Source organism: Procambarus clarkii, chromosome 26 (assembly GCF_040958095.1).
Source record: "Procambarus clarkii isolate CNS0578487 chromosome 26, FALCON_Pclarkii_2.0, whole genome shotgun sequence".
NCBI lineage: Eukaryota > Metazoa > Arthropoda > Malacostraca > Decapoda > Cambaridae > Procambarus > Procambarus clarkii.
In genome coordinates, this window is record NC_091175.1 from 15,579,204 (window position 1) to 15,600,427 (window position 21,224).

The 21,224-nt window shown below is 48.7% G+C and overlaps 1 protein-coding gene across 1 annotated transcript in view; it reads left to right on the forward strand.

Annotated features, from left to right (window-relative positions):
- The first annotated feature begins 1,843 nt into the window (after positions 1–1,843).
- Dad (Daughters against dpp) overlaps positions 1,844–21,224 on the forward strand; it is a 164,869-nt gene continuing 145,488 nt past the window's right edge. Inside the window, exon 1 of the mRNA XM_045740187.2 lies at positions 1,844–2,776. Coding sequence (XP_045596143.1) covers positions 2,350–2,776 — 427 coding nt within the window. The 5' untranslated portion in view covers positions 1,844–2,349. The remainder of the gene's footprint in view (positions 2,777–21,224) is intronic.

Sequence of the window (21,224 nt, forward strand, 5' to 3'; positions counted from 1 at the left end):
GAATTAGGCTAATAGTTGCCTCCGCCTTTTGTTTAAACACTGTAATAAGCAGAGTAGAAATTCCTTCCTTACAAAAACTTGTATAATTATTGTATATTTCCCAGTTATGTACACTGGAAAAAAAATTGAATAACAGGTCCTGTTATTCCTATTTATTTTTCTCAGACATTTTAGATACTCGTGTCGCCAGGACCTCAAATATATGCTATGATCGATGTACCAGTGATATAAAGTTTGCGACTAAGACAAATGTGGAGTAGCCTTGAGAGTGTGGTGTTCGCTATGCGGCTCCTCAGTCTGGCGTAACCCCGCCAACAGCTTCTCACTGTCTCTGAAGATGGAGTTAATTTCTTCTCGCATTGGCCCGCCTGAGTATGTTACTTGAGGCGAGTGCTCCCTGAGCTCGTCAGAGGCCCTCAGTGGTATGCACTTAGAGACATCTCATTGCTCATCATTACACAATTTTATGATTATTATTATTATTCATTTACATGTCTGTGGCAGCAAGAGTCAACTTTATCATTAGTCGTTGAGAACAGACGAGTAAATGTCTCGTAATTGGCGATCCCCTTATATGTGTTGGCCTTGTGTTTATCACAGTATATTTACACTTAAATTTATAAGGCTAATTTGCATATAAACGCAGAATATGTCCGTGGATGTTACCGACACTTAGTGTTCTAGCCAAGCTAAGCCACAAGCCCTTTGTTTATGCCAACTTTCATTCCGTCCCCAAGCGAAGCATCTTTACAAATTGAATTATTCATCTGTGAGGTGTAGTGTAAATGATTGAAATTTCACTTGGTCTTCGCGAGAAATTTGAGGCATCGCACTTTTTGTGTTTGTTACTAGGGGAAAGAAATATGACGCGGTTATCTAAACTGCTGGTTAAGAGAGATGACAAGATGTACTTGGGAGGACGGACATTAGCCAGTGGCCGTCTGTCTCACAACGTCAAGACCAAAAACCATTTTTTCCCCCCATTTTTGTATATTTATCTGTCGGCATCCATAGTTGCTGCCAGCTAACTGCCTTATTATCAAGAACAATTCCACGCTGAAGGAACGCTTCCTGCGCTCCAGACATAGAAGCAGCTCTGATGACATGAGCTAAAAAGGAAGATATTTTAACGCAAAAATGAGAATTAATGTAGTAAAGAGGAGCACGAGCCAGGGCGGTTGGGAGGGGTGTCGGGTGGCGGCGCTCAGGGTGGTCGCGTTAAAGAAAGTGGGATTTACACTGGCGGGAAACTTGCAGCTTTTGAATCTCCTCTTCAAGTAGAAGATTAATATTTTCTTTCCTGCGTGCTTGTCGCTTCACAGTTCACCATTGAGGGATTGTATCGATGCAAAACGTGTATATCTACCACTGCATAACGTAACATTTGGCTCTGTAAAGGCGCGCTAGTATTGCATAAACAAGTCAATATTTTGCCAGACGGAAGATGTTGTATGCGGTACTTCACAGACGGCGCCACCGAGAGTTATCTCTCCGGCCATCTTGCTAACCTTTTGTGTATGACAGGTAGAGTAACTTAAGATAATGTAGCGTGAATGACCTGACTTCGTAGTAGTAACCGCCGGCACTCAAGAACGTGACATACAATAATGTATTCGTCGCGTCATCTGGCAACAACCTCCCACCCAGAGCTGCCACCAATGAATTATAATTCATTTATTCTATAAAGTTAAGCGATAGAAGTTTATTAAAGTATGATAGACGGCTCGATGATAGGAAGGAGTGAGTATTGGAGATGGTGTGGAGATGTGTCAGTGTTGTGAGGCGCGGGATAAATAGGGTTTAGACGGGGTGTTGGCGGCAGGTGTGGCGCGGCGAGTGGGTGACGGGTGAGGGAGACGCGACAGTCGAGCACCACACCTGAGACGGTACACAACTCCTCACCTGAGACGGTACACCAGTCTTGAGACGGTACACAGCTCCTTGCCGGTGCGTCTCCGTCATCGTGCGTCAGTGGCAGTGTCGTGTGTGTGTGTGTGGGCCGCCATGAGGCCGCAGTGAAGAGCCGAGTGTCATTCAGATGTTCTAAGTCAGGGGCGCCAGGGGAAGTGTCGAGGGCGCCGCCCGTGTGTAAGTGTTTGTGGGTTGTGGGCGTGGGCGTGGGCGGCCCCATGCGGTGCGAGCCGCCCTGGTGGAGCTGCGGCGGCTACTGCCTCTCCCTCCACCACCATCACGGAGACAGGCGCGGCCCTCCGGCCCCTCTGGAGTGACTCTCCCAGCAGCAGCAGTGGGCGTGGGCGTGGTGAGGGCGGGTGGTGTGCGTGGGCGTGCGGGCTGGGCGGGGCGGCCTCGCCCTCCAAGCTATGCCCTGGCGGCGCCACGCCCTGCTTCATGTTCATGTTCCGCCCCAGGAAAGCCGCCCTGGTGAAGCGGGCGTGGAAGGCGCGCCGGGTGGGCCTGGCCCACGCCCCAACCCTCCTTCAGGAGCAGCAAGAAGCAGCCAAGGAGCTCAAGGGCGCCGCCCAGCAGCTCCTCCGCCGCCTGACGGAGGCGCAGCTGGAGTTACTTGTCTCAGCGCTGGAGTCTCAAGGCGGTGACCCCGGACAGTGCGTCTTGGTGCCCAGGAACTCGTCTGAGGAAGACGTGGGCGGCCGCTCCTTCCCTCCTCACCTCCTGATGGTGTGGGCGTGGAGGTGGCCGGACCTGCACGCCCACGCCCTCAGCACGCCCCTCAAGCGCCTGCCCACGTGCGCCGCACGTAATGACCCCGTGTACGTGTGCGCCAACCCGTACCACTGGGCCAGACTCCTTCAGACAGGTGAGATGCTGCTTCTTAATTACGTGTAACTTAAGGTGATGCTGGGCGGCGTCTTGAGGAGGGGGGGTGCACGGCCCCAGACACCCCCCCCCCCAACTCCTGTCGCCACGTGCACTGTCCCCCTACTCCTGTCGCCATGTGCACTGTCCCGCCCCCCCTACTGTCGCCACGTGCACTGTCCCCTCTTACTCCTGTTCCCCCTACTCCTGTCGCCACGTGCACCGGCCCCCTTAATCCTGTCGCCACGTGCACCGGCCCCCTAGTGTTGCCACGTGCACTGTCCCCCCTACTCCTGTTGCCACGTGCACTGTCCCCCCTACTGTCGCCACGTGCACTGTCCCCCTAGTGTTGCCACGTGCACGGTCCCCCCTACTCCTGTTGCCACGTGCACTGCCCACCCTACTCCTGTTGCCACGTGCACTGCCCCCCCTACTCCTGTTGTCACGTGCACTGCCCCCCTACTCCTGTCGCCACGTGCACCGGCCCCATTAATCCTGTCGCCACGTGCACCGGCCCCCCTACTCCTGTTGCCACGTGCACTGTCCCCCCTACTCCTGTCGCCACGTGCACCGGCCCCATTAATCCTGTCGCCACGTGCACCGGCCCCCCTACTCCTGTTGCCACGTGCACTGTCCCCCCTACTCCTGTCGCCACGTGCACTGTCCCCCTACTCCTGTCGCCACGTGCACTGTCCCCCTACTCCTGTCGCCACGTGCACTGCCCCCCTACTCCTGTCGCCACGTGCACTGCCCCCCCTACTCCTGTCGCCACGTGCACTGCCCCCCTACTCCTGTTGCCACGTGCACTGTCCCCCCTACTCCTGTCGCCACGTGCACTGTCCCCCTACTCCTGTCGCCACGTGCACTGTCCCCCTACTCCTGTCGCCACGTGCACTGTCCCCCTACTCCTGTCGCCACGTGCACTGTCCCCCTACTCCTGTCGCCACGTGCACTGTCCCCCTACTGTCGCCACGTGCACTGTCCCCCCTACTCCTGTCGCCACGTGCACTGTCCCCCTACTCCTGTCGCCATGTGCACTGTCCCCCTACTCCTGTCGCCACGTGCACTGTCCCCCCTACTCCTGTCGCCACGTGCACTGTCCCCCTACTCCTGTCGCCACGTGCACTGTCCCCCTACTCCTGTCGCAACGTGCACTGTCCCCCTACTCCTGTCGCCACGTGCACTGTCCCCCTACTCCTGTCGCCACGTGCACTGTCCCCCTACTCCTGTCGCCACGTGCACTGCCCCCCCTACTCCTGTCGCCACGTGCACTGTCCCCCTACTTCTGTCGCCACGTGCACTGTCCCCCTACTCCTGTCGCCACGTGCACTGTCCCCCCGACACCTGTCGCCACGTGCACTGTAACCCCTACTCCTGTCGCCACGTGCACTGTCCCCCTACTCCTGTCGCCACGTGCACTGTCCCCCTACTCCTGTCGCCACGTGCACTGTCCCCCCCAACTCCTGTTGCCACGTGCACTGTCCCCCAACTCCTGTTGCCACGTGCACTGTCCCCCTACTCCTGTCGCCACGTGCCCTGCCCCCCCTACTGTCGCCACGTGCCCTGCCCCCCCCTACTGTCGCCACGTGCACTGTCCCCCCTACTGTCGCCACGTGCACTGTCCCCCTACTCCTGTTGCCACGTGCACAGTCCCCCTACTCCTGTCGCCACGTGCACTGTCCCCCCTACTGTTGCCACGTGCACTGTCTCCCTACTCCTGTCGCCACGTGCACTGTCCCCCCAACTGTTGCCACGTGCACTGTCCCCCTACTCCTGTTGCCACGTGCACTGTCCCCCCCTACTCCTGTCGCCACGTGCACTGTCCCCCCTACTGTTGCCACGTGCACTGTCCCCCCTACTGTTGCCACGTGCACTGTCTCCCTACTCCTGTCGCCACGTGCACTGTCCCCCCTACTGTCGCCACGTGCACTGTCCCCCTACTCCTGTCGCCACGTGCACTGTCCCCCCTACTGTTGCCACGTGCACTGTCTCCCTACTCCTGTCGCCACGTGCACTGTCCCCCTACTGTTGCCACGTGCACTGTCCTCCCCTACACCTGTTGCCACGTGCACTGTCCTCCCCTACACCTGTTGCCACGTGCACTGTCCCCCCTACTCCTGTTGCCACGTGCACTGTCCCCCCTACTGTTGCCACGTGCACTGTCCCCCCTACTCCTGTCGCCACGTGCACTGACCCCCCTACTCCTGTCGCCACGTGCACTGTCCCCCCTACTGTTGCCACGTACACTGTCCCCCCTACTCCTGTCGCCACGTGCACTGACCCCCCTACTCCTGTCGCCACGTGCACTGTCCCCCCTACTGTTGCCACGTGCACTGTCCCCCCTGCTCTTGTCGCCACGTGCACTGTCCCCCCACACACCTGTCGCCACGTGCACTGTCCCCCCACACACCTGTCGCCACGTGCACTGTCCCCCCACACACCTGTCGCCACGTGCACTGTCCCCCCACACACCTGTCGCCACGTGCACTGCCCCCCCACACCTGTCGCCGCGTGCACTGCCCCCCCACACCTGTCGCCGCGTGCACTGCCCTCTCTCCTCCTGTCGTAACGTGCACTGTCCCCCTACTGTCGCCACGTGCACTGCCCCCACACCTGTCGCCATGTGCAATGCCCCATATCCCCCCTACACCTGTCACCACGTACTCTGCCCCATAACCCCCCCCTACACCTGTCGCCACGTGCACTGCCCCACAACACCCCCCCCTACACCTGTTACCACGTGCACTGCCCCATAACCCCCCCCCTACACCTGTCACCACGTGCACTGCCCCATAACCCCCCCTACACCTGTTGACACGTGCTCTGCCCCACAACCTCCCCCTCTACACCTGTCACCACGTGCACTGCCCCATAACCCCCCTACATCTGTCACCACGTGCACTGCCCCATAACCCCCCCCTACACCTGTGACCACGTGCACTGCCCCATAACCCCCCCCCTACACCTGTCACCACGTGCACTGCCCCATAACCCCCCCTACACCTGTTGACACGTGCTCTGCCCCACAACCTCCCCCTCTACACCTGTCACCACGTGCTCTGCCCCATAACCTCCCCCCCCCTCTACACCTGTCACCACGTGCACTGCCCCATAACACCCCCCCCTACACCTGTCGCCACGTGCACTGCCCCATAACCCCCCCTTTACACCTGTCACCACGTGCACTGCCCCATAACACCCCCCCCCCCTACACCTGTCGCCACGTGCACTGCCCCATAACCCCCCCTTTACACCTGTCGCCACGTGCACTGCCCCATAACCCCCCCTTTACACCTGTCGACACGTGCCCTCTGACCATCCTCACCAGTTAAGATTGTTAGGTAAGTTCTTTAATCACCGGATATGGTCGTGATGTACAATACTTTTTGATTTAGTCACAAAACATTGACCCATTGTAAATATTGATCTTGTATTTGACGTAATGCAGCTAACAGGAAGCCACGTCCTCTGGGGCCAGATTCACGAAGCAGTTACGCATGCACTTACGGCCCCTGGGGCTAGATTTACGAAGCAGTTACGCATGCACTTACGGCCCCTGGGGCTAGATTTACGAAGCAGTTACGCATGCACTTACGGCCCCTGGGGCTAGATTCACGAAGCAGTTACGCAAGTACTTACGAACGTGTACATCTTTCCTCAATCTTTGACGGCTTTGGTTACATTTATTAAATAGTTTACAAGCATGAAAACTTGCCAATCAACTGTTGTTGTTGTTATAAACAGCCTCCTGGTGCTTCAGAGCTCATTAACTGTTAAATAATTGTAAACAAAGCTGCCAAAGATTGAGAAAAGATGTACAGGTTCGTAAGTGCTTGCGTAACTGCTTCGTGAATCTGTGCCCCAGGTTCGTAAGTGCTTGCGTAACTGCTTCGTGAATCTGGCCCTTGAGCCCTTGATGTTGATAAGAGTTCTCTCTCAGCGTACCTATTGCACCTGTGCTTTTTCTCGTGTCACTATCCAGATCAAGTGGTTGGATTTGGATGTGAAAGTCAACAGATCAACCACAGCTAATGCTCTAATAACGCAACATTTGCCTTCGTTAGTTTCATAGCAACATTGAGGAACTAAGTGACAAAGAAAGGTATTATACCCCTTCGTCACAACATGTAGTGTACTCATCTAATTGTACTTGCAAGGGTTGAGCTCTGGCTCTTTGGTCCCGCCTCTCAATCGTCTATCAACAGGTGTACAGTTTCATGAGCCTATTGGGTTCTGTGTGTTGCTTCCGGCATCCACATGCTTCGTATAGTTCCATGTCTAATAAGATAACGGGAGAAAGAGAGAGAGAGAGAGAGAGAGAGAGAGAGAGAGAGAGAGAGAGAGAGAAAGAGAGAAAGAGAGAGAAAGAGAAAGAGAAAGAGAGAGAGAGAGAGAGAGAGAGAGAGAGAAAGAAAGAAAGAAAGAAACAAACAAACAAACAAACAAACAACTGGCTCACTCGAAGGTAATCTCAGTCGGCGCCAGAGGTGGGGGGGGGGGGGTGATATAGCAATATTGGTAGTGTGGCTTCCGTGTGTATGCTATCGTTTGTGCGTCTGCGCACATCTCTGCGTTCCGTGTTGCAAGCTTCTCTGCGTTCGCGTTTCTGCGCACATGTTCTCGCCTAATATTTTTGAAAATACTGTCTGTTTTCCCGTGTGTGTGTGTGTGTGTGTGTGTGTGCATGCCTGAGGGTCGGTATTAATACTTTAATTAAACATTCTTTTGAGAGCTTGTGAATGTTGCTGAGTGACTGTAATTATGAACTGAAATAAGTGCCTGAATCCATTCAGTTGTTAGGGTTGATATTACCTTAAGTAATCTGGTTGAAATTGGTTTAATCGTTAGATAATACGTGTACTATAATTATCAGTAGAGATAGGCTAACATTAGCAGATAAGGATAGCCTATGGGAGTTAATGTAGCTCAAATTCTCATGATTTTCCTACAGAAAATTTGTTCACTTTGCACACCGTTTTAATAATAAATAACGCGAGTTTCAAAGTACGTTACCATTAGGGTAAGCATAATACAGTCTACAGTTTACTGTGTTAGCATAGTCTTCGTGGTGTAGTGGTAAGACACTCGCCTGGCGTTCCGCGAGCGCTTTGTCATGGGTTCGTATCCTGGCCGGGGAGGATTTACTGACCGCAAATCCTTAACTGTAGCCTCTGTTTAACGCAACAGTAAAATGTGTACTTGGTTGTAACAACGATTCTTCGCGGCGGGGATCGTATTCCAGGGACCTGCCCGAAACGCTACGCGTACTAGTGGCTGTACAAGAATGTAACAACTCTTGTATATATCTCAAAAAAATTAGGCTTAAGATATAAGTAAGGGAATTGCAAAATGCCTTGTGGCCCATACGAAGCAGCTCCTATTTATAACCACCCAAACTCGTGTATGTGTCAAACCTACGCTTGAAACAATGAAGTGTGAGCCCGGGTTTTTCCTAAATCTGAACTTGTACAAATTTTTATCTATTGTTTCGTGTTGTATTTTGTGAGCTGATGTATAACGTACCTCATTAATATTTCCACTTGTTATTTCCATTCTTCTGCTTGAAAACATCTTCTTGAGGGTATCTTGAGATGATTTCGGGGCTTAGCGTCCCAGGGCCCGGTCCTCGACCAGGCCTCCACCCCCAGGAAGCAGTCCGTAGCAGCTGTCTAACTCCCAGGTACCTATTTACTGCTAGGTAACAGGGGCATCAGGGCGAAAGAAACATTTTGCCCATTTGTCTCCGCCTCCACCGGGGATCGAACCCGGAACCTCCGGACTACGAATCCGAAGTGCTGTCCACTCAGCTGTCAGGCGCCCACCGGCCACCACAGTACTTCAGTCATGTCACCCTTAATGCCTTTCTAGAGAATGTAAATTAAGTTTTTTTAATCTCTCCTTATTTGGATGGTTTCAAATTTTTGGGATTAAGTTAGTCATCTTTCGCTAAACTCGTTCAAGTGACTATATCCTTTCTATAGTATGGTTATCTTGAGGTTATCTTGAGATGATTTCGGGGCTTTAGTGTCCCCGCGGCCCGGTCCTCGACCAGGCCTCCACCCCCAGGAAGCAGCCCGTGACAGCTGACTAACACCCTGGTACCTATTTTACTGCTAGGTAACAGGGGCATAGGGTGAAAGAAACTCTGCCCATTGTTTCTCGCCGGCACCTGGGATCGAACCCAGGACCACAGGATCACAAGTCCCGCGTGCTGTCCGCTCGGCCGACCGGCTCCCCTGGTGACCCTGGTGACCACAATTTTAATGCATAATCTAACTGGAGGTTGAAGTCAAGAAAGTGTTTTGCTATTATCGATGCAAGCAGTTTTCCCATAATAACGTCTCGACTTTTAATGATTTATTAAATATGGAAGGCAGGATTAACCAGGCTGTTCTTTACTTTCTTTAAGCCCCGTCAAACAATTCGTCTGGCTCTGGGGACGCTTTTGGCTTGAATATTTCTATTTTGTTAATATCTTCTTCGTTAACCTGGTTGATGGGGTTCTGGGAGTTCTTCTACTCCCCAAGCTCGGCCCGAGGCCAGGCTTGACTTGTGTGAGCTTGGTCCACCAGGCTGTTGCTTGGAGCGGCCCGCAGGCCCACATACCCACCACAGCCTGGTTGGTCCGGAACGTCTTTTAGAAAACAATCTAGTTTTCTCTTGAAGATGTCCATGGTTGTTGCCACGGCGTACTTAATAGTTTCTTTTTGCTTTCCTTATTTAATTTGAATATGTCTAGCTAATTTGAGTTTGTTGATCTAGATCGACTTCCCCCATTCTTAATCCTTTTGTTTAAAGTTTTATTTTACCTATAAGGTGCTTTATACCTATAGTTATTGCAATATATATATGGTTTTCTTGGCATTCATATTTCATAATTTAAACATTTTCTAGATAATATCTGGTAATTGTGTTAGCAATTTTAGAACCAAACATTTTCAGTATTAAACTGAATTTGCCAAACTTTCGTTCATCTAAAAAACTTATCTAGAACGTCTCGAAATTATTCAGTCTTTGAAATAATTGTCAAATATTTGTTGTACGTATTTATTTGTTTATTGAGAAATAAACAAATATATATTTGTTATTGTCAATATTGTGGAGCAGTATTGCAATAAATTTGCAATATTGCTCCACAATCTTGAATCTAAATCATTTATATATACTGCAGACAACAGGTCCCAAGACAATATGGCCGTCAAAGTTTGTTGTCAAAATGATTCTCCGTTCCTCCCTCTTTATTCTTATCTTCCGCATCCTCGCCTTCTTTATCTTTCCTTGCAAGACGTCTTGTCCGTCGCAGGCAAAGGTAAATACCAGAGCAAGAGAAATGTGGTTGGTAGCCCAACCAGTTCCGTCCTGCAGCGACAGTATTGGGTGCTGTTCTCATCCCCCAGCGGTGACTACGTGCATCTCTGTTGGTCCTCATGTGTGTGTACGTAGCCGTACATGTATTTACGTACTCTCCCGGTTAGGTTTGTGGAGGTTTGGCCCCTCCCTCTATTACGCGCACGCACGCCTGGGTACGTGAGTTCACGCAACCAAATTAGCATTGCATACCGAGTGCTGGGCGTACGAGAATGCTTGGTTGTAGGAAGCGAGTGGTCACATTATTAATCAGGTGGTCACACTAGGGGTGGTCGTAGGATGCCAGTGGTCACATTAACCAGGTGGTCACACTAGGGGGTGGTCGTAGGATGCCAGTGGTCACATTAACCAGGTGGTCACACTAAGGGTGGTCGTAGAAAGCCAGTGGTCACATTAACCACGTGGTCACAAAAGGGGTGGTCGTAGGAAGCGAGTGGTCACATTAACCAGGTGGTCACACTAGAGGGTTGGTCGTAGGAAGCGAGAGGTCACATTAATCAGGTGGTCACACTAGGGGTGGTCGTAGGAAGCCAGTGGTCACACTAAGGGTGGTCATAGGAAGCCAGTGGTCACATTAACCAGGTGGTCACACTAGGATTGGTCGTAGGAAGCGAGTGGTCACATTAACCAGGTGGTCACACTAGGAGTGGTCGTAGGAAGCCAGTGGTTACATTAACCAGGTGGTCACACTAGGGGTGGTCGTAGGAAGCCAGTGGTCACATTAACCAGGTGGTCACACTAGGAGTGGTCGTAGGAAGCCAGTGGTCACATTAACCAGGTGGTCACACTAGGAGTGGTCGTAGGAAGCCAGTGGTCACATTAACCAGGTGGTCACACTAAGGGGGTGGTCGTAGGAAGCCAGTGGTCACATTAACCAGGTGGTCACACTAGGGGGTGGTCGTAGGAAGCCAGTGGTCGCATTAACCAGGTGGTCACATTAGGGGTGGTCCTAGGAAGCCAGTGGTCACATTAACCAGGTGGTCATACTAGGGGTGGTCGTAGGAAACCAGTGGTCACATTAACCAGGTGATCACATTAGGGGTGGTCCTAGGAAGCCAGTGGTCACATTAACCAGGTGGTCATACTAGGGGTGGTCGTAGGAAAGCAGTGGTCACAATAAACGTGTGGTCGCACTGTCATAAGAGGTGAAGGGGTCGAGTTTTTAACGTCTCTGAAGTATCTTGCAGACCCGCCTGAGTGGAGCCTAGCCCCAGGCCCCCCAGTCCCCCCTCCTGCCGAGAGACTAGCCCCAGGCCCCCTCCCTTTACCCCCTCCTGTCGAGAGACTAGCCCCAGGCCCCCCCAGTCCCCCTCCTGTCGAGAGACTAGCCCCAGGCCCCCCCAGTCCCCCCTCCTGTCGAGAGACTAGCCCCAGGCCCCCCAGTCCCCCCTCCTGTCGAGAGACTAGCCCCAGGCCCCCCCAGTCCCCCCTCCTGTCGAGAGACTAGCCCCCATCCCCCGCACCTTCCCCCAGGGTCCCGTCTCTTCCTAGGATAGCTAGTTCCAACTCACACCATTCCTCATGGGGACGTTATTCCTCCTGGGATAACTTTTTCCAAACGCCATCTCCCCAGGGCCCTTGCCTCATACTTGGCGGGTCCGCCTCTCCTCAAACACACTCACACCATATTCTTGTCTCCCTCCATCTTCCTGTCAGGGTGATGCTCTCAGGACCTCTTCTTCCTGCCACAGGCGCCCCTCCTCCTTCTAGTATTTGCCAACTCCAATTTGCACTGTTTCTCGGCCACTCTGTAGCTCATTTGATTTCCTTGAATTGTGGTGACCCCAGCTTGACCTTGTTGGGCCCATACCCCACAGGAATACACGTGCAAAGCTAGAGATTTCGTATTATTTGATGAAATACTATTTTGTCATTTTGCAAGTTCTTGTCAAATAATGTCTTGTTGTCGAATAACTCTGGATAATGCATTATTTCTCTACCTAATTTCACCATGTGCATACCTGGAGTGTTTCAGAAGTAATTCTTCTTCCCGAGCCCAGCCTGAGGACCAGGTTCGACCTGTGATAACATGGTCCAACAGGCTGTTGCATGGAGCAGCCCACAGGCCCTCTAACGCTGTGTTGCCAATGCTGCTAAATATATCTGCATTACGCGTAATTATTTGAAACACATGAAAGCCATGAGGATAAAAACGCAGTAACCCTTTCATTTTGGTGAGTTTGGGGGGTGGGGGGTGGAGGGGGTCCAGGCCTTAAAAAATGAAACTTGAAAATTCCATCAAATTTATAAAATCAGACACAAACCCAACAGTTAACAGTTAAAAGCATAACTCAACTGAAATCAAACTACATTCTCAATCAGATAAACATGGAACATATCCCGTAAGATTTAAAGAGTGATTGCTTTTCACACACATTTTTTTTTACCTAAATACGTGGGAAATGTTAGTTTAGAAAGGCTTGAGCAGCTACTTATTGATTCCGGTACTGGGGGAGGGGCAGGGAGGGTGAGGGGACGTCTAGACTTGACTCACCGTCGTACGTGAGGCGCCTCTGACCTTGTCTTATGCTGTACCTCTTGAAGGTAGTGGCATTGTGCTTAATATTTTCTTGCTTTTTTTTCTGATGCTAGTGATGTGGGGTTTTTGTGTAGTAACGAACGTGGTTGTTGAGCTGTTGGACGGAGCAGTTGTGTAACAGTCGAGAATGCCAGTTGAATGAATGAATGTAACAGTCAAACCTAGCCTCGGGCCGGGCTTGGGGACTAGAAGAACTCCCAGAACCCCATCAAGCAGGTATATGTGGGTCTGCGGGCCGCTCCAAGCAACAGCCTGGTGGACCAAACTCTCACAAGTCAAGCCTGACCTCGGGCCGGGCTTGGGGAGTAGAAGAACTCCCAGAACCCCATCAAGCAGGTGTCAAGCAGCTGTTTTAGTGTAACAAGAATGATATCATTGACACAGTATCTTGGATATAGGCTATATATGCAATAACGGTGTTGTCGGTAATGCTTCACCATCAGTATATACGGTAATGTTGCAAGCAGACTATCGCCAGTATAAGGAGAGGCTAGTTGTGCTTGCGGGGGTTGAGTTACTCTGATGCCACTAGCAGCTGTACCAGTGCCACTAGCAGCTGTACTAGTGCCACTAGCACCTAAACTACTAGCACCAGAGCACTTGAGCTACTTGCACCAGAGCACCACTGTCATGGCCACCAGGCTAGGCTAAGGCGTGATACGATCCCCAGGATATATAAATAGCATCATTAATTATCACTATCTGTCTGTTCTTAGGTTACCTTTGATGTCCCCGTGATTGATGTCAGGTTAAACCGTGCGTGTGATAATGGTCTGTGGGGAGGGGGGGGGGGTGGAGGGTCCACTGATGTCATACAGGCCCCTGGGATTGTGTATTGATGTCATACAGGCCACTGGGATTGTGTATTGATGTCATACAGACCCCTGGGATTGTGTATTGATGTCATACAGACCCCTGGGATTGTGTATTGATGTCATACAGGCCCCTGGGATTATGTACTGATGTCATACAGGCCCCTGGGATTGTGTATTGATGTCATACAGGCCCCTTGGGATTGTGTATTATGTCATACAGACCCCTGGGATTGTGTATTGATGTCATACAGGCCCCTGGGATTGTGTATTATGTCATACAGACCCCTGGGATTGTGTATTGATGTCATACAGGCCCCTGGGATTGTGTATTATCACAGGCCCCCTGGGATTGTGTATTATGTCATACAGGCCCCTGGGATTGTGTATTATGTCATACAGGCCCCTGGGATTGTGTATTATGTCATACAGACCCCTGGGATTGTGTATTGATGTCATACAGGCCCCTGTGATTGTGTATTAATGTCATTCAGACCCCTGGGATTGTGTATTGATGTCATACAGGCCCCTGGGATTGTGTAATGATGTCATACAGACCCCTGGGATTGTGTAATGATGTCATACAGGCCCCTGGGATTGTGTATTGATGTCATACAGGCCCCTGGGATTGTGTAATGATGTCATACAGACCCTGGGATTGTGTATTGATGTCATACAGACCCCTGGGATTGTGTAATGATGTCATACAGGCCCCTGGGATTGTGTATTGATGTCATACAGGCCCCTGGGATTGTATAATGATGTCATACAGACCCTGGGATTGTGTATTGATGTCATACAGACCCCTGGGATTGTGTATTGATGTCATACAGGCCCCTGGGATTGTGTATTGATGTCATACAGGCCCCTGGGATTGTATAATGATGTCATACAGACCCCTGGGATTGTGTAATGATGTCATACAGGCCCCTGGGATTGTGCACTGATGTCATACAGGCCCCTGGGATTGTGTATTAATGGCATACAGGCCCCTGGGATTGTGTATTAATGGCATACAGGCCCCTGGGATTGTGTATTAATGGCATACAGGCCCCTGGGATTGTGTATTAATGGCATACAGGCCCCTGGGATTGTGTATTGATGTCATACAGGCCCCTGGGATTGTGTATTGATGTCATACAGGCCCCTGGGATTGTGTACTGATGTCATACAGGCCCCTGGGATTGTGTATTAATGGCATACAGGCCCCTGGGATTGCACTGTCACTTGTTTACAATCATTTACCTTTAAGCATTTACCTAACACAAACCAGCTTGTTCGTTCGGAACGTGAACTCTGTAAATCGAAGCAGTCCAATAATTGTCAACAAACTGGCAGCAGAGCAACTAATTTACTGGCTTGTAAATTTTTGTTTTTGTTTTTAATTATATACTTATAATTACTATAGATTATATGAAGGGTTACACTGTGTGTGTCAAGAGCCAGGTGTGTGATACTAAGGTACCTGGATATTTATACACCTGCCCTAGACTATATGAAGGGTTACACAGTGTGTGTCAAGAGCCAGCTGTGTGATACTAAGGTACCTGGATATTTATACATCTGCCCTAGACTATATGAAGGGTTACACAGTGTGTGTCAAGAGCCAGCTGTGTGATACTAAGGTACCTGGACATTTATACACCTGCCCTAGACTATATGAAGGGTTACACAGTGTGTGTCAAGAGCCAGCTGTGTGATACTAAGGTACCTGGATATTTATACATCTGCCCTAGACTATATGAAGGGTTACACTGTGTGTGTCAAGAGCCAGGTGTGTGATACTAAGGTACCTGGATATTTATACACCTGCCCTAGACTATATGAAGGGTTACACAGTGTGTGTCAAGAGCCAGCTGTGTGATACTAAGGTACCTGGATATTTATACATCTGCCCTAGACTATATGAAGGGTTACACAGTGTGTGTCAAGAGCCAGCTGTGTGATACTAAGGTACCTGGACATTTATACACCTGCCCTAGACTATATGAAGGGTTACACAGTGTGTGTCAAGAGCTAGGTGTGTGATACTAAGGTACCTGGATATTTATACACCTGCCCTAGACTATATGAAGGGTTACACAGTGTGTGTCAAGAGCCAGCTGTGTGATACTAAGGTACCTGGACATTTATACACCTGCCCTAGACTATATAAAGGGTTACACAGTGTGTGTCAAGAGCTAGGTGTGTGATACTAAGGTACCTGGATATTTATACACCTGCCCTAGACTATATGAAGGGTTACACAGTGTGTGTCTAGAGCCAGCTGTGTGATACTAAGGTACCTGGATATTTATACATCTGCCCTAGACTATATGAAGGGTTACACAGTGTGTGTCAAGTGCCAGCTGTGTGATACTAAGGTACCTGGATATTTATACAGCTCTCCTATACCACATAAAGAGTTATATAAGTTTGTGTGAAGAGTTCTGTGTGATAACAAAAAATTGCTATCGTGGAGGATGCTTGCCAAATGGGCTTGGCTTGGCAGTATGCGCAGTGAGTTGCCATTCATAGGATAATACCGTAAATGGACTAGTAACCTCAAGGACTGGTAGAATGACTTGCAAACTATCACTCTCACTGACTTGAGAAGCCCTCTGTAACACCTTTACGAGTTGACTACAGATGGAGAGTGAATAGATGAACGCAAGTGCTGTCAATGTTTCCTGGAAATATTCGGTAATCTCTGAAAGTAGTTAATATAGTCGTGACTAAACAGTTTGTGGTCATTAGAACAGGTTTTTAAAGCCTAGCGATAATACAGTATTCTTGTCATGTTATCTTACCTATAGGTGCTTCCGGGGCTTAGCGTCTCCGCGGCCCGGTCCTCGATCGGGCCTCCTGGTTGCTGGACTGGTCATCCAGGCTGTTGGACGCGGCTGCTCGCAGCCTGACTTACGAATCACGGCCTGGTTGATCAGGTATCCTTTGGAGGTGCTTATTCAGTTCTCTCTTGAACGCTGCGAGGGAGAACTGGATAGGGATATGAAGAAGCTGGGATAAGAGGAAGGGATAGTCTTAGTAACTATTAAGACCATTGGGGGATCGAACGTCGAACCTGCAAGAGGCGAGGGCAGTGTTCTACCGATCAAAATAGCTGGGTAGAAGTAGATTGTTATACTGCCGATACTGAATTAATTTTGCCCCAAAGGCAGATAATAATTTGTTATTGCCCATATCTGAAATTGTGTAGAAATCCTAAATTTCATTCCAGGATTAATGGACTAGTCTCTCAATAGATAGATAATCTATCTAACAGCCGTTAGATAGATTGGGTTGTTCGCGGTGGGTATTTCTCCCCCATTTTAGCGAAATATAATTAAAATGAACAAACTTTAGTCATAAAACGTTGTATGTTTATATTGTAGTTAACATGTTCTGAACACCCTGACACGAAAAAGTTCGAAATTTGGAGTATTCGTGTTTTAGGAAGCTAATTCTAGTTATATATTTTGTGGTGCCTTTGGATAGATGTGGTTTATAAATTATACATTTATAATCCATATAAGTACTATATACAATATTAATTGTGTATATTATACAATATTAATACTATCTTATAATACTATATACAATATTAATTGTATATAGTATCATATATAGTATATAAATACCCTGTACTATATACAATATAAATTGTAGATAGTATCATATTTAGCTAAAGAAACTTTACGTTTTAGCGATATTGAACGAGCCTGTTGCCATATCTACGGCATGTTCGGCATTAACTGTTCGAGAAGATGTGATAATAATAGTGTAATGACCTTCACATTAACCATCAATGTTGTTTAAGATTCGCTAAATGGAACAAAACGTTCCAGGTAGCACGGGCTATGGCGAGCCCGTAATAGTAGAGGTCAATGTTGTGAAGGGTGGTGTAGGGTCACGAAGGTCAAACATCACGCAGGAACTAACAAGTGATATCGCTGCACTGAGCCAGCGAGTGCAGTAAGATCTGAACCTCCTTTGAACAAAAATCCACAAGGGTCGTGACTAGGGTTCGAACCTACGTTCCGAGTGTGTCTGAACCTCCATTATTTTGACGCGAGGACTGAGCGTTGCGTTGGTAAGGCAACACAGTGGTCCCCAGTAGAAGAAACCGGACAGGACAACACTGTTCTCCACTCAGCCTGTTGCCTAAATCATGAGATAAGGACGAGGATGACCTGGCCTGCTTGATGGGGGTTCTGGGAGTTCTTCTACTCCCCAAGCCCGGCCCGAGGCCAAGCTCGACTTGTGAGAGTTTGGTCCACCAGGCTGTTGCTTGATACCTGGTTGATGGGGTTCTGGAAGTTCTTCTACTCCCCAAGCCCGGCCCGAGGCCAAGCTCGACTTGTGAGAGTTTGGTCCACCAGGCTGTTGCTTGATACCTGGTTGATGGGGTTCTGGGAGTTCTTCTACTCCCCAAGCCCGGCCCGTGGCCAGGCTCGACTTGTGAGTCGAGCCTTGTGAGCCTGAGCTTCACAAGCTCAACTTGTGAGAACAGCCTAAGGTTTGCTAGCTGATAGAGTACCACGGACACCCGAGCAAGGCTAGGCTGGGCCACGGAAAGTCATCTCTTTGTTTTCATGCCTAATATACCGATCATCATTGATCATCATTTTTTATTTTTAGAAAACAGGCTTCGTATACCTTGAGTTAACTCGTGTATGGAGCACATATGGGTAATACATATTGCCAGGGGAGGGGAGTGAGTAATCTAAGTGTAGATCAGTATTAGGTAACCTGAGCTTGCAGGTTGCATTCTGCATCTCTTCGTCAGGTGGGCGTTTCTGTAACGGCAGGGAGGAAGCCTCCCTTTGTTTGGGTTTTGTAATATTGTACTGTATTTCATGGCCTAAGCTATGTGCTCCAAGGTTGTTCAATATTCTGCTACTGTAACCCTTGTAAAAATCCTTGTAAAAGAAAAAAAAACATTTACATACACATTTACAACCCTTGTAAAAGCCGAACTAATTACGACTGACTAGTAAGTCGAACTAGTTACAAATAACTAGTAAGCCGAACTAGTTAAGAATAACTAGCAAGCCTAACTAGTTACGAATAAGTTAGTAGCTAATTTAACAATAATAATAATAATGCCGTATTCAAATTATATATAAATTATCATAATTCATATATTAATGAAGATAAAAGCGTAATAGCATAATCCTTCGTCTATGCTAAAGTATTAGTCAGTTCGTATATTATTTTAGTTTAATTGGGTGAGTTTGTTACCGGCTGTGTACGCTGAGCGGCGCTAATATACACTCGCTTGTTTGTATATCCCAGGGGTCGAGTTTGGATCTGGCCATGAATATAATATTCTAAAATCTTCATGTTGAGAAAGTTGGTAAAGTTGTTTTCATCATTACATAAGCATAAAGGGCACCATAGAAGGCCTATAGAAGGGAGCCGGTCGGCCGAGCGGACAGCACGCTGGTCTTGTGATCCTGTGGTCCCGGGTTCGATCCCGGGCGCAGGCGAAAAACAATGGGCAGAGTTTTTTTTTCACCCTATGCCCCCTGTTACCTAGCAGTAAAATAGGTACCTGGGTGTTAGTCAGCTGTCACGGGCTGCTTCCTGGGGGTGGAGGCCTGGTCGAGGACCGGGCCGCAGGGACACTAAAGCCCCGAAATCATCTCAAGATAACCTATGCGAGGCAGCTCCGATTTATATGCCACTCAAACTCATTCATATATGCGGGGAAAACCACATCTGAAAAATAGAGACTGCTAAACGCGTTTTCGGCTTAATCGGCCTTCATCAGAGCAAAGTAGAATGATTCATCAGATATGCCTTCATCAGACATATATATGAATCATTTATATACATGTCTAGCCTACGCTGGAAACAACTCAGTAATCCTACGGCTGTAGTTAGTTTGTTTTTGAGATGAACTAGTTATAGCGACGGTTTGGCTTCTTGTAAGGTGCGGTCAATGCAACCCCCGTCAAATCATCCCTGATTTGAATTGATTACATCCCTGATTACATTGAAAGTGATGTGGTGGAGGCTGACTCCATACACAGTTTCAAGTGTAGATATGATAGAGCCCAATAGGCTCAGGAACCTGTACACAAGTTGATTGACGGTTGAGAGGCGGGACCAAAGAGCCAGAGTTCAACCCCCGCAAGCACAACTAGGTGAATACACATGCAGGATACAGGCCTGAACAGTTACCTAACTCCTAAGTACCTGCAGTTGCTAGGCGAACAGAGGCATCGGGGTGAAACCCTGCCCATTTATTTCTTGGCTGGGAACCGAACCCGGGTCCTTGAACTGCTAATCGCAAACGCTATCCACACTGCCGCAAAAGTTTCAGGCGTGAATGTGTTTGTTGGTCTAAAGGAACCTTAGTGAATGGTCATGTTCCTCAGGGCTAATGGGATGAAACGACTATAAGAAACTACCAAGAAATGCTAGTTTATCGCGGCCCGAGAGTAATTGGCGACGCCTCGTAGTTCCTCTTTCTTGGTAATCTATAAATATATGAGTTCTGTTGCGATGAAGAGGCATTCCTGCTTGTGGATAAGTTAATGTTGTTGAAAATACTTGACGTGGAGAGTTTGGTCGACGGTAGGAGAGTTGTGGAGAGTTTGGTCGACTGGTGGAGTGTTGTGGAGAGTTTGGTCGACGGTAGGAGAGTTGTGGAGAGTTTGGTCGACTGGTGGAGTGTTGTGGAGAGTTTGGTCGACGGTAGGAATGTTGTGGAGAGTTTGGTCGACGGTAGGAGAGTTGTGGAGAGTTTGGTCGACGGTAGAAGAGTTGTGGAGAGTTTGGTCGACGGTAGAAGAGTTGTGGAGAGTTTGGTCGACAGTAGGAGAGTTGTGGTCGAAGGTAGGAGTAGGGAGCTTGTACGATATCAGGGATAAAGGCAGTCCCGATATCATATTGTATTAATATATTTACGTTCACCTACATGTATGCAAGTACCCACATGACTGTATGAAGGGGTTACATAGTGTATGTCATGAGCTAGCTATATGACGCACAACGATGCCATGTTGCAGGATTGTTAGTCAAGCGTGATATGATCAGTAAACTTACCTGTCACAGGTGTGGCATCTATATAGTAGGTATATAAAAACACGCGCGTATTCGAATGGAACGTTGTGTCAAAATGTCAAAGCAATCGGTGAAGAACTTTCAGAGATTACAGCGTTTGTATGCACTGGGGAACTATCGCGTGCATTACGGTATCATTATGGTCATAAGAGTACATCAAATGACAGTGGTATTAAATTTATTTATTTATATATTTATTTATTTATAAGAAGGTACATTGGGTTTGAGAGAATACGTAGCATAGTATTTACAATCTTGTAAAGTCATTATTTAAGCCACTAAATAATTATTAAATAATTATAAAGCCACTAAATAATTATTAAATCCCTATCTCGCAAGATGGTTTGTCATACAGGAGCACGTAAGAGAGGGCCACTTTACAGACTAGTCAGTCGTAATATCGAGGTACAAGACGGGCTGACTGGTTTCAAGCGGACACCTGCATTTGGAAAGGAGTTTCTCATTTTCTTCACTAGATATATATCTACATAGGTTATAGCGAGAGGAGGACTTAGGTAATCATCTGCTAAAAAAAGTCTATATGTACATATGCGGTAGTTGGTCGTTCGTAAGACAAGCAAGAGCCAGTGAAAATATGACAGTGGAGATGGAGTAGGATTGATGGCGGCAAAAAAGCTGACCTGATCAGGTGTATGCAAGTAAGATAATAGTAAGATATT